Source organism: Uloborus diversus, chromosome 6, assembly GCF_026930045.1.
Source record: "Uloborus diversus isolate 005 chromosome 6, Udiv.v.3.1, whole genome shotgun sequence".
NCBI classification, from domain to species: domain Eukaryota; kingdom Metazoa; phylum Arthropoda; class Arachnida; order Araneae; family Uloboridae; genus Uloborus; species Uloborus diversus.
Genome location: NC_072736.1, coordinates 86487214 through 86506084, shown reverse-complemented (window position 1 = coordinate 86506084; position 18871 = coordinate 86487214). Strand labels below are relative to the sequence as shown.

General features: G+C 35.7%; 1 protein-coding gene across 1 annotated transcript in view; it reads right to left on the bottom strand.

Moving 5' to 3' along the window:
• Positions 1–17946, bottom strand: part of LOC129224464 (uncharacterized) — a 48077-nt gene extending 30131 nt beyond the window's left edge. The window contains exon 1 of the mRNA XM_054858917.1: positions 17835–17946. Within this exon, the coding sequence (XP_054714892.1) occupies positions 17835–17841 (7 nt within the window). The 5' untranslated portion in view covers positions 17842–17946. The remainder of the gene's footprint in view (positions 1–17834) is intronic.
• Between the last annotated feature and the right edge of the window lie 925 nt (positions 17947–18871).

Here is an 18871-nt window from a genome sequence, read left to right as displayed (position 1 = left end):
ATCTTTAAGGAATGCATTAGCTTTGATGAAATTAATACTCAATAATGTGCTAAGTATCATAAAAGAAATACCTTACTTTTGAAGTTGTATTTTAACTCCTTTGTCTTCAAAATCAGTTTTAAACTTAGTGACATTTTGTAAAATGATGATTTTCCCCTTCACATACATACAAAAATTCAAATGAGGGAAAATTCAGACAACTTTAAAATTTTACAAGAATATAGAGCTGTGTTTCTACTATTTGCTTGAAGAAACTGGAAATTGGTTTTTGATTTCCAAACGTAAAATAAAATTCAGAAAAATAGTTTTTTTTTTTTTTTTTTTTTTTTTTTTTTTTTTTTTTTGTTTTCTGAGTCAATTCATACAGGTTCGACGGATGGGTGCGCTCGACCATTTTTATTTTTTTTTTTTTTGAAATTTATATTTCTAAAAGCTGCATATGAAATATTTTTAAAACCACTTTTATTTTTTCTCTCAACAGGACCTTTGATTTTTTAGAGGTCATCAAAAGTGATTTTCGTAGTCAAAAAGAGACCTTTGCATTTTGACCGATATCTATTTGAATTACATTTATGACAGTTAATTTAATGCTTTGATGTAAAAGTGCATAAGTTGATAGTCTTTCATGTTGAGTTACGTAGCTGTAAGTTAATAATTAAAATAATGGCAACAGGTTAAATTTCAAGACCAAATGTAAAAATTTTACTCATTTCAAAGCGGGATAACTCACGTAGGGGACGGAAACACAAAATGAAATACGACAAAAACGAATCACTGGAACCATGCTAAAAAGAGCATATAACTGTTGCTGTGTATTTGTGCACCCTTTATAGATTACAGCCCTTCAAAAATCGGAAAAATGACGAAAATGACATATTTAGACCCCTATAAACAAAAAGGGGATGGAATTAAAAATAAAATTTCCTGGCCAATTGAATATTCCGTTCAAGTACTATACATGTTATACATAGTTTTTTGTATTTGGTTTGTAAAAAAGATACAGGTCTTTGAAATTAAGCACTTTTGCTAGTCAATTCACACACTAAAACAGAAAGCAAAAGTGTGAAAACGTCATGGCACCTTCTTAAATTACGTATATTGTGCCCTATATAATACCTTATACTGAAAAAACATATTGTAATTTTCAAAATAATTATTTTAATTTGATAACTTAGAAATATTTGAACATGAATGAGTAGTTTATACTGTATGGATTGACCCTTATGTGAAATTCAAAGAATTAGATAAACGACTAAATGATGCAAAAGCAAGTAAAACTAACATTTATTTCAATTAAAAAAATGTACATTTCAGACTGTACTTCATAAACATGCTTTTGAGAAAATGAAACACGAAAGAAATGGTTAGTTTTGCTAAACTTACAAAATAAAAAGAAGTAACTAATGAAATTTTACCTTAGTTCAAGTTACTCTAGTAACAAAAATACGCTGATACCAACGATTAAAATTTAGTAGCATCTAAAAGACACTTCAATATGTTACGTAAAAAAAATTGAGTAAATTTAGAGCATTCCCTCATCTTCAAAAAAAAATCTGAAACAGAGGAAAAAATGAAAATTTTGGAAATTTTCGAATTTTTAAAGTATAATTTCGTCATCAAGAAATTCATAAACAGTTACTAAATTAGAGCAGGTAGTTAGTTATAGATAGTTTTTCCATCTGAATCATTTTTACTATTATTTTTTCGTTAAAAGAGCTAGAAGAGTGATTTAAAATCTGAAGTAAATTGGCAAAATTTCAATCTTTGTTAATATCTCAGATTCAAAAAAAGATCCGAATAAACTTTACTTTGCTCTTTCTCGATAGAGAATTTGTTATAGAATGCAGAAATATTTATTTTTTAAGTGTACGTTTATAACTTATGGAGTTATTGAGTCACAAAGTGGTAGCAATGGACTCTGAAAATTTAGGCTTAGCGTAAGCATCAACTTCTAATTTCAATAACAAAGCAACAGTTTTTAAACTTCCATACTTTGCATTCCCTCATAGATATGTATGGTTTACCTAAATAAAAATTTTCATTGAAATCTGTGACATGTCAGCTACAGCTGATTTGCTCATTTCGCATGGAATAACCCATAGTTGTTCGAACATAAATAGGATCGTAAACTGGGCGCATGCTATGGGATGTTAGTTTACTAGTATATTGTCGGGCGTAAGGACGGATCCAGAAACTATTCAAGGAAAGGGCGATTGATTTCAGATCCTTACCTTTTTAAAAAATCACAAAACTTCCGCCCCCCCCCCAAACCATGAAAGATCGCCTCATTTCTTTTTTTGGGGGGGGCGGCTTAATTTTCTAGAAAATTCCGAAGGAAAGTACTAAATCCCATCTCCTACCTTAACGTCATCAAAGGAGTCCTATAATTCTTTTTTTTTTTTTTTTGGGCTTCAATTTTTAAAACTTTCCTGGGAAGAGCGCCTGAACCCTATTTATTATCATCTTACATCGTCTAAAACTTAGTTTTTGGAACTTTGAAAACTTCTTGTGTGCAAAGTTCCGATCCCTATCACTTAAGTGTTCAGATATACAGTGGCTCCCAAAAGTCTTCGTACACTTTGAAATTTTTTAGTAAAACCAAAATAACGCGAAACTGAATTCGAATATGAAGTCCAATATTTTTTCACATCATTCCTTCGTCATTCTAAATAAAACCCTGTAGTTTTTTCGAAATATTGACGGATTTTCTTTTTGAAATGGGTCAAAAAACGAAGAGACAGAGAAATGATACGCCACAAAAGTCATCGTACACTCACATATTTTCGAATAAATTCATAATTAAAATTATCATATGTCGTTTTTTTATTATTTTTGCATTGTGTGGACCCTTAAAAGTCATTTGGCTTTAATTTTTTGTTAATTTATTCCCTAATATTGTGCTTATTACTTTAAAATGACTGGTATTCGGAAAAAACCACAAACACCATTCGAAATTTGATTTTTTTTCCTCGCAGTAGCGGTAAATTGGTTTGAAATGTCTCTAAATTAGTTAATTTATTCCATTCTATAGTAAAGTGCTTGATAAAATGCTTCAAATATAAGAACTGGTCCGAAAACAAGGTAAGAAAAGGTCAACCGGTAAAGTTGACAAAGCGTGATCGGAGATTTACAGTTAAAAAAATTATGAAAAATACACATTTGAGTGCTGTAAAGGTTTCTGCAGAGATAAATGAAACTTTTTATATTTAATTTTCACCTTAAATTGTTCGCCAAATTCTCTGATTAGCTAGATTAAATGGGACCTCTTCACGCAGAAATTTTCTTGGTCGTGCGAAAAACAGAAAGCTTAACGTTTTTCGTCGCAAAATCAATGATAAATAAGCTCAAAATGTTTTGGCATTACGTCTTACTTACAAATGAAGAAAAATTCAACATTTTTGGTTGAATTGTTGTATAATTCAACAATTCAACCAAATACAGGATTTGCTGTGTATTTGTGCACCCTTTATAGATTACAGCCCTTCAAAAATCGGAAAAATGACGAAAATGACATATTTAGACCCCTATAAACAAAAAGGGGATGGAATTAAAAATAAAATTTCCTGGCCAATTGAATATACCGTTCAAATCTGTGAATAGAAGAAAATATTAGGAATTTAATCTTAAGAACTGAGTTTGACCAGTTAATCAGGACTGTGAATGTGTTCTAGTGTGAGGGTGCATATCAGCATCAGGACTTGATAGTTTGGAATTTTTTGATGAAATAATGAATAATGTTGTTCATTTAAATATTTTAAAAACCAATTTTAAACTCTTAGCCAAAAATTCGGTTATCGGAAACAACTTTTTTTTTTTTTTTTTTTAAGATAACGATAATATGCTCACGGTTTTCAACGTTTGCGTCTAGCGCCTCAAAAATTGACCTAGAGTTTAGAAAATATCCCTTCAATCTCCAGATTTAAACTTAATGTAACATATTTAGAGATATCTGGAGGCTAGATTACGAAAATACGGCTTTAAAACGAAAATACAGCTAGAAACAGTAAGACTCGAAGTGTAGTTGAGCACTTACTCAGAAGTTACGCAAAAAAAAAAAAAAAAAAAGAAAGAAAGAAAAAAGAATGAATTCTATTTCCAGACGTTTAAAAGGTGTTGTTGATACTGTATGATATTCTACTAAATACTAACTTAATAAAAAGTTAGATTATTCAATATGTAGACATTTTTTAAAGTGTACGAAGACTTTTGTGAGATGTAATTTCCGGCACTTTTTGGTTTTTGATTTTTAAAAAATTAGGTTTTAATATTTTTTTTAAAAAATTTCATGTATTTTTGTTGAAAAATGATCATAGATCTTATAATTAAATACCTATTCCGAAATATTAATTCTAACTAATGGATAGAGTCCTATTTCATTGAAAGTCGTAAGTGTACGAACACTTTTGGGAGCCACTGTATGTTACAATTACATTTTCAAGATAACAAGAGGGAGAGTCCGCTTTTTCAAAAAACTATTGAAGATAGTCAAATATTTTTTTTTTTTTTTTTTGTCTTTAGTATAAAATGCCGTGGGAGCGTTCCTGCACCTCGACTCAAGTAGGGGGGCGATCGGCCACATCGCCCTTCCCCTTGCATCCGTCCCTGTGCCGGGGGCAGGTAAAGGGCAGTAATTGCAAATTTTCCATTTTGTTTGAATTTTTTCTCATCTATTATGCGTTAGCTTTGCTGCACAAGCTTGCTTACTAGGTTTCCTCTGCAAAAGAAGAGCGGAAAAAAAAACGTCTTATTTCAACACTTTCCTATTGTTAGTAGTGATGTGCCGAATCGTTAAAAAAGTAGATCCGCGGATACGGATACGGATCTTTAATGTCAAGATCTGCGGATACGGATCTCTCTTTTTTTTTTAACCCAATTCAACTATCCAAGTGCAAAATTTGTTACGGAAGGTATTCCCGTCGAAATAATAACACTGTCTCTTCAAAAAATGTCATCTACGGCGAAAATATAATCAATACTATGATTTACTCTTTAAAGAAATCTCCGTTAAAATTGAAGGAGAGTTGGAAGGAATGGGTCAGCTTTGCATTAATGCTTAAGCAGAATATGAAAAATTATTTTTAGCTTGCTCGTTAGATGTAGGATACAGGAGCAAGAGTGTAAAGTTGCTTCTAGACATGCTAGATTTTTTTTTTTTTTTTTGCATTTTTTTTTTCAGCATAAATGTAGCGCTGACCCATTCCAACCAACTTATCCCGACCGACGGAATAGCAGAGCCGGGAACACCTTTACAATCAGTAAATAGAGAATTTAGTATCACTTTTTTTGAAGGATGCCTAGAGAAACCAAAATGAAGAATAACACAAACCCCAAATACATAACAAAAACCAATATTTAAAAAAAAAACGTCCCTGAGGGCCGACCTTATATGAAGATGAATTTCGCGGTTCAGAACACACATTGTTAACAAATATGAACTGACAGCAGATAGAAATTTTAAATCATTGAGCTTTTTCTTCTTGTTTTCCGACTATGAAATCTCTACCAATCACGCGTATAAAGGCTTAGAATTGCATTTAGAATTTACTTAAGATTATAGCTCCTACTGTATATAACTTGGAAGTTCCAAATAAATATAAAACGCAGAAAACTTCGTTCTTTCAATTAGCTCCAATATTTTTAACGTACGGTAAGTTTTTACTACCATAATTGTGAAAAATGTTAAGTTGGCTTTTAATATCTTCGATTCTTCGGTAATTAAAGTTCTACAAAAACGAGGCTAATCTAAGCCCACTTTCAATCAAGTCAGCTTTTGAACGAAAAAAAAGAACTATCAAAATCGGTTTATCTGTTTAGGAGCTATGATACCACAAATAGACACACATATACATATTTTTAAAACTTATTATCCCTTCCTTTTTGCGACAGAGGGTACAAATTGGCCTCGGAAATGATACCTTATATTCAGTAAATTACCGCCATTTAGCCAGGGCTAGAGCAGAAATACATGAAATACACCGCCAGTTAAGATCCGTCAAAAAAGTAACGGATACAGATACGGATACAGATCTTTATTTTCCCTCGTATATCCGCGGTTACGGATACGGATATCCGGAACATCACTAATTGTTAGTACGGAAACGGAATCCAAAACGCGTTTCTTAAAATATCTGCAGATACTGCCGTTCATCTGACCAATGGGGAGTGTAATATTTTTCTATGCCTGTGTAAATGTTAAACTGCTCCTGCTGCAGTTTTTCCCATTTGTTCATCGTAAAATTCTGGTAATTGCTTTTACTACTTCTGAGAAGTTTTTCCGGTAACAACGAATTTTTAACTTTTTCTTTTGATTCTTCTTTCGCCACTAAATACTCATTTTCTGAATAAGACAAAGGATCGATAAAGGCACATATTCTAATCGATATTTATCCACCAATTTGAAATGGGGTAGTTTCCAAAATTTTAAAAGAATTTTTTTCTGAAAGAACATGCTTAAAAACATAGGATCTAAACTTACTTAAATCGATGCGCTTTCATTTTTTACATTTCTCGTGGATGACATCACAAATGATGAGATGCCGTTCTGTGTTGCCATTCACAGAGCAAAATATTTAATTCGCATCTTTACTCACGTGTATTGGCAAGGATATGGTTGCTAGCAAGCGTAGAGTAGTACAGCGCAATTTCAATTCGCTTCTTGATTATCATAACGTGGAAAACGCGGTACAAAATGCGCCAAAGAGCATCATTTGTGACGTCATCAAGATCACGCCTTGTTTGCAAAATCGGACAGTTTAAAAATTAATTAAAAAATAACTGTTGGGAAAATGAAAGAATTTTCTGGGTCCATGTTTTTTTTTTTTTTTTTTGGGGGGGGGGGTTATTCTATCAATTTCAGTGACAAAAAGTAAGTACTTTTGACTGAAGGAAACAACCCATTCCTCCAAGACAATAATAACTTCAAGGCGGCAGCAGTAATGTGTGGCTCAAATTTTAGATGAAGTACAGTTGCAAATCGTCAAGTACAATGCCAAGGAGTTTTTTCACGCCTCGAAAGAAGGAAAAAAAAATGAAAAAAAACCAGCAAAATTTCTGGTTAATGATTGTTGAACTCCTGTCAGAATCAAGTTCCTCTAATTTCTCCAGGGGTGCCCACAGGGGGGGATTATGGCGCAAGTTGTGCCATCAAAATTTTTGGGGGGGGGATTTTTTTCCAGAAGGTTTTTTTTTCGTTAGAAAATGAATGTTTGAACTTCGGAATGAAAAAATATTTTAACACATTCAGCAAGAAATAGATGCATTAATAATACTTTTTTCACGCGTACTCTTCAGGGCCATCGCCGTAGCACCACCCTCCCCCTCCCCCCCCCCCCCATTTTTTCAGAAGTGGGGCCGCATATTTCATTTTAGCGATGCAACTAACGAAGAAAAAGGAAAACTCTTCGTTGTTTTTTAAAATGAAAATAGTTATTATAAATGAACAATCGAAATAATAGTGACAAAAAGTATTTTTGTAAAATTTGAATAGAAAATGTAATCTTAAAATACAATTTAGGAACATCCATGATTCTCTTTTATTAAGAGTATCTAAGTAAGGACCGCGGAAATGTAAGCTTCAAAAACTTTCACTAACGCAAAAACAAAAAAAAAAGTATTCTGTGCAGTACACTTGACTACGCCGCAGAGTGTGTATGTCTGTAGTCGGAAAGTATGGGCTCGACTCAAATTAAAGTATTGTACATAGAGTAAAATTAGCAAAATGGGAGGGAGGACCGGCGACAAAACTAACATGGTGCACGCCTTGTCTCTCGGCGGCCCTGGTTATACAAAACCATGCTTCATTTAGTTCTTCAGTTTAAAGAGAGAGACAGAGGGAAAAAAACCATAAATAGGGCAGCTTCATTAGGGCAGCCCATAGGATAGGGGTCGCCGAAACATTCCCATATGTTTTTTTTTTTTTTTGAAGAAAAATGTTGTCCTGAAAATAATTGCTAAGTGGAGAAAAATGTATAGGTCGCCGAAATAAATTTGAAATAAAGAGAGAGATAGAAACAGTTAAATGCAAAGAGAGATTCAATGTATTGTAATGAATACTCACACCAAAAATTCTAAATGTTTGAATGTAAAAATCGTAAGTAAATCAAAGCTTGATCAAGAGATGCGGGAGGCACATTTAAAATAAGATGAAGTGGAATAGAGACCTAAGGTATCGCTGAAAATTACCACCTGCGTTCAAAATGTTAAAAGTCCTTTTTCTAAGGCCACAAACGTTTGTATTGCAGGAAAACAAAAATATTAGGCGGGAAATTGAAAACTTTACTATGGAAAAATCCAAGCAAATAACCATGTTTGGCAAAGAAAAATTGGAAGAAAATACAGTGAAACCTCCCTTAACGGACACTCCCGAATAACGGACACCTCTAATTAACGGACATTTTTGCAAGTCCCAGTCCCTCAATATAGGGCATTCTATGTAATTCACTCTGAATAACGGACACTCCGAATAACGGACAGTTTATTTCACAAAAAATTTCCCTTGCGATCGTAGCACTTCCGGTTTTTTTTTTCTTTTCACAGAATATCTTAGTAACTGCTTGCATTACAAAGCTTTTCATCCTCCACAACTGATATTCCCCCCCCCCCCCGGCATTTATTTATCACTGTTTCTTGGAATTAAAAGGGTGGTAATGGGCAGAGGCAGCGATTGGGGCTTAAAAGATGGGGGCAGAAAAAAAAAGAACTAAAAGGCATGGTACTTTTTGCGGGCAGCAAAAAATGGAAAAGAAAATAAAAGTCATAATTTTGTAACGGCTAGTTTTGAGAGTATTGAAGCAGATAAGTGAAAACTGATGTCAGTCTAACAATTAACGTACGTTTTTCTTAAGATTTTAATGAATTTTGTACACAATAACTATTCAAAAGTTAAGATAAAAAATGGGAAACTGGGTGCTTTTTCTAACTGGGGCTCTCGGGAGATGCAATTGAGCAGACCGGCGCCGGTAGTAGTCGGCTTTATGGCGCCGTGGTTTCGTTGGGTTGTTTAATTTTTAGATATATGAAAAAGATTTGCCCATATTCAAGGTCATATTGCCAACTATGCATCATGCAATAGTGATACTCGAGATAAAATAAATAAATTAACCATAAAAAGTGTGTGGTGGGGGGGGGGGGGGGGGTTGCTCCGCCGAATCGCCGCCGTTCGTAATGCAAAAAAGAGATGTCAAACTGTTTTAACTGATTACTTTAATTGATTAGATGCTTTTTAAGACAAGTGTGTGCTGTCAGTATACCTTTATTAAGAAAAAACAGATTAATTACACTTGACGTAAAATGTAGTAAACCTTTCGCAATTGTTTCGATTGTGTTCTAAAAAGGGAACAACAGCCCATTTTGAAAAAGGTAAATTAAGTAGTTCCTCCTAATAGCGGACACCTCCCAATAACGGACAAAACTTCTAGTCCCTTGACTGTCCGCTATTGGGAGGTTTCACTGTATTACCACAATATGTTTATCAATAATTAAAATTTACAATGAAGATAGGAGGGACGTAGCCAAACTGAAAGGAAAAGTGGGGAACTCCAAACCCTTCTTTTTACGTCCCCAAAGCTGGGCTGGAAGTGAGTTTTTAAAACTTAGGCTTTGAAAAAATCCCGGGAAAACGTTCTCAAACCCCATCCCTTACCATAACGTTATTAAAGATGGCCTACACCTGAGTATTTAAGACTGCAATTTCGAAAAACCGTGAGAGTGCTTGCTCCCAACTTAACCTCCGAGAAACACCCTCTCCATTAATCATCATTCAAGGCCGAATAAATTTCGTCTTTTGGGCAGTAATGTTAAAAAAAAACTCCCTTAGGTTTCCCAAAACTGTCGTCCTCCAAACATTACCGAAGATCCTCAAAAATTTCATTGTTAAGGTTTCAATTCAGAAAATTTTTCGGAGAAGATCTCCAAAACCTTCTACAGTACTTAAAATCGTCTACGATTGCGTTAGTTGAATTTCAATTTTGAACATTTGACAGGGGAGGACTCCGAATCTCTCCACCCATTAACATTGCCTAAAAATTTTTAAACTGCGGTTTCAACAGATCCAAAATTTTTCGAGAGACTGCCCCCCCCCCCCCCCCTCTCTTCAACATCATCGAAAAATATCTTAAATCTCGCTTTTAGTGCTTCAATCACGAAACATTTCCGATCGCGACCCCTTTCAAAACTCCCCCCTCCCCTTTCATCGATGGTTAGCTTAAATTACGTTTTCGGAGCTTTACTTATAAAAAAACTGGCGGTGCACTAAATTTTAACAAAAGAAAGTCTACAATCTCGTTTCTAATGCTTCAAAATTTCAAAACATTTCGGAGGGGGGGGGGGAGCATCTCTCTTTTCCTTAATATCACCATAGATGGTCTAAAATTGCATTTTTCGAACTACAATTTTCAAATTTTTCCCGGGAATGAGTTCCCGGACCCCCCTTTACTTGTCACAATCAGAAATAATTCACAATTGGGAATGCGTCATTGAAGTTTATGAAAAATTATTGAACGATGACCCCGATCTTCCTTCCTTAACATCACCATAGATTGTCTAAAACTGTTTTTCGATTAAGAATCTTAAAAATTCCGAAGGGGGCAGCCCCCCCCCCCCCCCGACTCCCTCTTCTGAACATAAATATAACGTACGATTGTGTTCGGAACTTAAATCTGGAAAAAATATCGGGAGAGGCTATCCTGGACCTCCTCCCAAACTTAAAATATAGTCTAAAACTGCGTTTTTATGTCTTCAATTTCAAAATAATGCAAGAAGGTAGCGCTCCGACACCCCCTAATTCTGATTGAATATTATTCTTACGATTAAATTTTTATTGCTAGCACTAAAAGGTCTAGTAATGTGACTGTATCTGCTAAACCAGAAGCCAAATCATCTCTTTCTGCATATTGGAAAATGCGTTGGAAACAAGGAGCCGCCAAAATCGTAAACCCCCTCCAGTTTTTTTGACTTAGCGACGGCTCTGGTACTCCTTTCCAAAATTTAATGACCGTGTCTCTTTTTCAATGAGGGGAACATCACAGACGATATAGAATTGGTGTCCGAATTTGATTTCTTTTCAGTTTTTCATAAATTTTCTGGAAGAAGCACAATTTTGCATGATGAATACGTGTGACAGTGATAAGAGGGATAATGGTCTAAAATGTTTTATTGTTTGTAATAATTCTAACCAGTATGCCCTAGTCCTTTCGTTGATTCATTTAACAATTTTTATGAACTAGTTTTGAAGTTTGCGGAAAACACATTTTTTCTCCCTCCAATCGACAATTAATATATTTTCTTCATTAACTAGCTTAAGCTTATGAAGAATTTTTCACACACACATTTCACTTTTATCTTCTCTACCATTTTTAAACTGACTGTTTCAATTTATCATTAGATGATTTTTATTAAAACTTTCAGTGATGTTGGTTTTTGTTGATAGAAGCAGAACATTCTGTTCCTAAGGTGTTTAAATTATTTTTCGTAAATCATATTTACTTTCTTCTATATCTAATACGTGTAGAAGGATATTGGATTCGTTAAAACTCTCGAGCTCTGAATCCATTTTTGAGGATTTCCGAAAAATATCTGTCACAGTGTGTGTGATCCATCTTTTTTGGCTATGCGACTTCAATTTTGGAAAACTGTAACAGCCCGTACTGTAATACCAGAATAATACCCTCTTTATCATCAGTCATCTAAAACTGAGTTTTTAGTACTGCAATTTTGAAAAATTTATAGGAGAGAGCCCCTGATTCCCCCCTCTTTCTTTAACACGATCACACTAGCCTAGAAATGCGTTTTTGGAGTATCCATTTCAAAAAATTGGCGGGGGAATGGCACCGAAATCCACTTTCCACTACCATTATAAAGATCTATCAAAACTGCGTTTTTAAAGCTACAAGTTTGAAAATTTAAGTGGAGCACCCCTCTCCCGACCCCCCTCCCTCACTCTCATCAACATTATTGAAAAATCGTCTTAAAATTGGTTTTCAGGGCTTCAATTTCGAGAAAACTTCGGCAGAGCTTCCGAAAACTTTTTTTTCTCTTAACATCACAAAGGTCGGCTATGATTGCGATTTTAGAGCTTCAATTTCAGAAAACCGCTTTCCCCCCAACCATAGATAGCGTTTTTAAGACTTTTAATTTTAAAAATTTCCCTGGAGCAAGCCCTAGGATATCTTTTTTCCCTTAACATTACCACAGATAGTCTAAAACTGCGTCCTTAGAACTAAAACTTGAAAACAAAGGAGAGCCCTCCTCAACACAACGTTGACTATCTACAGTTGCGCTTTTAAAGTTTCAGTATTGGAAAATTACTGGGAAGGGAACATCAAACCATGTATCCCCCTAACATCACCAGAGATCGTCTAAAACTGTAGTTTTAAAACTACAATTTCGAAAATTTTCCGGGGGAGAAACCCCCAGACCCCCCATCAAACTGGCAATAAATTTTCGTTTCAAGATTCATATTGTATACATCTAGTAATGACTCCATCCCAAGCCAGAAAGTTGAATCCACTCTCCCTGTAACTATTCATACGTTTGAAAAAAGAAAAAAAGGTGTTGCGAAATTCAGGGGTACCTAAAATTTGTTTACACAAGGACTACATTGTAAAATTTGGGAAGGCAAGCAAGATGGGTCACACAATCCAACAATATTTCAGTTTGTTAGCGCTTCCCCCCTTCCTTGAATTTGACTAGAAATTACACTCTAAAAACTTATGTGTCACCCCATTCGAAAGCGGGAAAATTTGGGGCTGGGGGGAATTTGCGCCATTGAGCTTGGGGGGGATGGGCACCCCTGAATTTCTCACTGCAAGATGCAATCCTAATTTGTGAAAAAGAAATGAAATTACTGTAATAATTTTTCGACATTGACATTTATACTGAAATATGAGGGAAACGTGATTAAATTATTATCAAGTTTCGATTGTGGGATCACTGTTAAGAACTCTTATCAAATTGCCAACGAGTAAGTTCTGCTCGCTACGGAGGGAAATTCCCTTTTTTTCACTGATAAGTACAGCTAGCAGTACATGCACTCAAAAATCACTGAAACACGCAGGCAAATATGCACTAGAAATCCTTTCAATTCTTCATTAAAAATTTAAAAAATTATGATTTGATATTTTTTTTACAAAGTAAAAATAGTCATTTCTGAATTTAAAAAAAAATTGCCTTTAATTTTTTGCATCTTGTTATTAAGGCGATAATTATAAGTAGTATTACAGTTATTCTCACAGAAAAGTGGTGTGCACATTAATTACTTTCATGACAATGACTCGTAAATATCTTGAAAGATTTTCTCCAGCTAGACATTATGTCACTGAAAATCACTTTTAAAAACTGAAACATACTATACTTTTGCAAATGCTATTGGGAAATATTTGAAGCATATCTTAGCACAGGTGAAACCTTGGATCGAAATCCCCCCCCCCCCCCAACCGTTAAAAAAACAGGAACAACTTGTTTCCATTTGTGTGATATTATGATCAAGTTTGCTTGTTTGCAGGGGGAAAAAAATCTGTACGCAGTTCATGTAAATCCTGGCCTATGTGCATAATGTGCTCTACTATCGTCGAAAATAGATTTTCCATTGTTTTTAAATAAATTTAAAAGACTTGATTCTTGTATGCAAGTAATTTCCACCGTTTTCGATCCTTGATTCGTTTACGCGTGCAATTCGGGCTGTTAAAAAATGTCATACTTTTTTTTCAAGATGTATGACCCCCCCCCCCCCCACCCGCTCCCCACTTTTTTCACAGAGTGTAACACTTTAGCTTACCCCCTTTCCTCCACTTGTCACGTTATATTACATAAACATATTGTGAGAAAACATTTGTGATGTCACACTTTTTGTAACCCCCTTTCTCCTCGTAGTCACACTCATAATTTCACAAACCCCACCTGACCCCCCTCTAAGCATTATATCATTTGTGGGCGACACCTTTGTCCCATGCCGACTGTTTCTCTCTCCCCCTCCCCTAAATTATAAATAACTTTTCCATCTGTAGTCGAATCTTTTACATGATCGGTAATCGATTTTTTAACGAGTATGCGTCAAACAACTATCATCATGAGTGGCACCATAAGTTCGCAAATCAAAATTCTCAGTCGCTCAAAACTCATTAAACGTGTGGTAAACAAAAACTTAAATTCAGAATTGCTAGCTGAACAGTGAAAATAATTTTTTTTTCCTTATTGGCAGCTAGAAGGGGAAATGTTTCATTTTCATAAAATTGCTTTCTATAAGTTGCTTGAACTTTTTTGTGAAGAACGAAATATTCTATTTTAGGGAATGCATCATAAAAATATAGTGCATAACTTTTTGGTTATTTTCATTAATAAATGAACAATATTACTATGACAATCTAACTTTTATATTGAAAATAACGTAGTTGAAAAAATAAATATCAAAAATATTAAAATATCATGTTTTCAAAATAAATACTGGATATATATCGAGTGATATATATCGCGAACCCTGTTGTCCACACATAGTGTCACGCTTTGAAGGGGGAGGAAGTTCATAAATTGTGTCAGTTTGTGACAAGGGGGAGAGAAAAGATAGCAAATAGTGTGACATCACACATTTTAGTTGATGAAAAGTATTTTTTGTAACAATGTGTTTGTTACATAACGTGGCATGTGACAAGGGGACAGGAAGGGAAAAGGTGGGGGCGGGGGGGGGGGGCAAATATGTTGCAAAAGGCCATCAATGGAAATCATTTATGGAAAGCCCCTTACAATAATTCTGTGCCTCTCTAGGGGGAGCGCACACAACAGACCTACCATGAGGCATGTTGGAACATTGTGAGGCCATTTGAGACACAATTTAACATGCAATCTTCCTCAATAATCATCTGCTTCTGAGTGACGTACGGGTGCTCACCTAGAGGGGGGGAGGTCATGGCGCAAACTGCCGCCATTGAAAATTTTATGGGGATTGTTTTGAGGGGTATTTTTTACATTTTGAGTGGGCTCTTGTTTTTCTTTTTTGGGGGGGGGGGGGGTCTTCGCGATATTTAGGGGGTACGCTCTTGCTCTTGGAGGGCACCCCTGGAGTGACGTGTCTGTTATTTTACATAAAAAATAAGATTCCAACATTGCTTTCACTTAAAATACAATAGAATTTCACGAGATTTCTTCTTCACTTTAAAAATTTAACTTTTGATTCATGTCAATAACTCTTTGTTTTCTCTCTTTTTAAAGCAATTGGTTTGAATCAAGTTAATCTCGATCGGAGAAACCCGGGAACAAATATTTCATCAATGAAATTTAAAAATTATTATTTACACCCTATCGTAAACAAACGCCCCATCCAAAGTGTTCCAACAAACTCCCCACTAGACTGCAGTTTATCTGTTAGTTTAAGCCTTGGTTTCCTAGAAGTGAATCGACGATCTTCGACGTCGCTCACCGACGTAACGCTGAAATCAAAGTCAAGTGGATTCCGACGTGACCACTCAGAACGCCGAATTGGCTCGGGCGCGCATGAGCAGAAGAATCAAGTTTTCGCCTCGGCGAGGAACGAAAAAACATCAAAATACATGCAAAATAAACAATTACATCATGTTGTTAAAATGCAGGGGGTCAATTGACCTCTTCTCTTCTGATCGTCCAAATGACAGGTCTCATTTTTGACCTAACATAGCTGTGGCTGCATATAAAAGTTTCTATTATTATCATTTAACAGCCTCATTTTCAAGGAATATGAAAATTAATCTATAAATATTATGCTTGAAAAATAAATCAATATTTCAAAGAATATGAAAAATTTACTTACCTTGCTTCAAATTATAAATATGTAACTGCCCGAAAATATTTAAGACCCACAGTCCAAAAAACAACATGGATAATAGCTGTTTTTAATTAGTCTTGCCAGATTTCTGAAATGTTCAACCGGGTCACCGAAGTGCCCCCCCCCCCCCTCAGGGTTGTGACTATTCAAAAGAGTACAGAACCCTGGCTGGTTTTTAGTGTTAAAGAGGGTAGTTCATTATCCATGCTATGGATAAAAGTTTACTAATTATGAACCTAAAACAGGAGTAATAATAGATGACATAAGCAGATAAATTCGAACATTTTATTTCCTTCATACAAAAATAAAAATATAAGTTATTTTAGTAAGAAGGAACACTTTGAATGATTAATACAAAAAAATAAGCATATTTACTTGTACTTTTCATTGGTTTGGACTTTTTTAAGAAAATCTTTTTTAGTTTTAATATTGTTATGAAAGTCCTCACAAGTTAGATATTAATTTTACAAGTCAATGTTACAAATGAAAAAGTAATTCAAATAATACTTCACAATTATTAGACTATTTTAGTCGTCTAATCAAATTAATCTTTTACTGGGACGTGAAGTAAACCGTCGGGACACCGGGATTTTGTCTGCAAGCCGGAACGTCTGGCATGCCTTATCTTAATATACACATTAATTAAAACTTTCCACGATTTTCTTTCTTTTTCAATATCTGCGAACTCCAATGTTTCAACATGCCCCACTCTACCCTATTTAGAACTGCAAATTAAAATAAATAGTAAAAAAAAATCTTTTAGCTGATTGAGTAAAAGTAAAGTGGCCATTATTTCAAAAAACTGGCGACTGAATAAACTGTCAACGTGCTGCACGGCAGTGGACAGGGGGAAGAAAAAGAATGCGATGCATTTTGACGCGTCGATCATTCTATCAATGTACTTTGTCTCGTTTTACTCTTATTCAATCGAGTCTATTTTACTACCCTCCTTTACGCCAAGGTTTCTACACAACTTTGGTGAATTAGAAAGATATTTACATGATACACTTTGTGGAACGAAAAAGTCCCCTCACCAGCAGACACGTGTGTTTTGTGGACCAAGACGCTACTGAACAAGTATCCTGTTTACTTTTTCTAATAAGTTGATAAGATAATGTTAATACAGAGTTTTTCAGTTTTATTGTAGGCACTAGGTACAGTACAGTCGCTTTTTTTACATGGCCAACCAGTCATTTGGGCGATATGGGGAGGGGTTGACCCCCTGTTTTTTGGAAATATGATGTTATTGAGCATTTTTGTACGTATTTTGTTATTTTTTTCAATATAAAATGTGTTGAACACAACCCTTTGCCTCTCCCACCCCCCTTCACACTTGGAAAAATTTTAAATGAAGGGCCTGCTATGGCAGCACCGACTACTCCCCCCCCCCTAAAAGAGGTACAGGCATTAGCGCAGCCAGAACTTGTAGGGGGGGGGGGAGTTGGTCAAACCTCATAACAAACCTTACACGTGCAGGGGTGTCCATTTGAGGGGGGGGGGTCATGGTGCAGATTGCGCCATTGAAATTTTTAGGGGGTGAGGTGTTTTTCATTTGGGGGGGATCGTTGATATTAAGGGGGATTGCACCCTTGCTCTTAGGGTGTGGGCACCTCTGCATGTATATAAAATAGTGTACTATAATTGGCAATTTGACTTAAAACAAAGGGTTCTGCAAGGCAGATCATTATCGGAAGGAGGGGGTGTCATAAATGTCATATTTGGGTTAAAATAGGAGGTCTAGATCAAAGTTTTCGAAATATAAGGCCCCGTAACACTGTTTAGGCTACCTTTGATGGCATATAAGGGGGGGGGGATCCATATGCACCCAGCTAGATTCCCACTTGGGTTCTGGGGGATTACACCCCCACGCTTGCATCTTTGGGTGCCAGAAAAAATTAAACACACAAAAAGTGTAGCAATTACACAAAACATCACTCTGCACTTCTTTGGACACGACAACAACAACAACACTACACAAATACTATGCTTCAACTTTTCAATTACATCAGAACAAAGCATTTATATATTTAAAACAATATGAACGTACCTGACATCTTGTCAAACCACAGAATAAGATAGAAATAATTCTTAATCCAAAAACACCATAGATAACTCACTAGCCATTCATTCCGTCCATGTGCTCTAACAATCGTCAACAGCTTCCAAGAAGCTACGCCGCAAACCCAAACTTTTTATGCGCATGCGCCACTTTCAAGCCAATCGGCTTATAATGCTTTGGTTCGTAGTTCGCAAGCGCTGAGTTTAACTTCAGACTTGAAGCTGCTGATAAGGCGAACAGACGTGATAAAATTGGCTCTTTTTTCAGGGAAAGTTATTTCGAAATATCCACACTTTCTAATCACTAAATAACAAATACAAGCCTTTAATCAATTTGAAGTCGAAACGAAATGATAATAAATTCTTTCTACTTGTTTCAGTAGCGTAGCTGGAGGGTCGGATTAGCTATGGAGCAGAAGTAGCAAATGCTACGGGCCCCGCGCTTCTGGGGGCCCCACGCCATGACAGAAAAAGAATTAAACTACTTTCCTATTTTTTTTTACCCGTTTAAACTTCTTTATTTCTATCTCTCTCTCTCTCTTTATTTAGATTTAGCTTATCACAGCAAAAATAAATGTCCATCAGAAAAATTAAATTCTGTTTTTTTGCTGACCATTATCATCGGTGCTGGAAGGGGGGGGGGGGACTGATTCTTGGCGTTTTTTGGAGACTGTTAAGTAACATTCAGATTGCGTTCGTACGCCCATTGAGCTCCGCTTTTTTCTCCGCAAAACCGGTTTTCGTTCTGCGTTGCCATGACAGCAAGCCGTATTGTACGGGGTCCGTCGACGGGACGAGAAGCCAGATATCTGACGTGCGTAGAGTTAGGAGTCGCATTTCATTGGTCTCCATGAGATGAGCGCGCTCCCTCTATTGTGTGAGAGTACTGACATGTGCTTTTCTCGCGTTCGCAATGTATGAATGCTTCTCCCTTTTCGGAAAACGTAGGTCTGTCCTCTTTACGTGGCGAACGTGGTGTGCGGACGCTGTCTGAATCACGCTTAAGTGTTCAACCTGACAAAGATT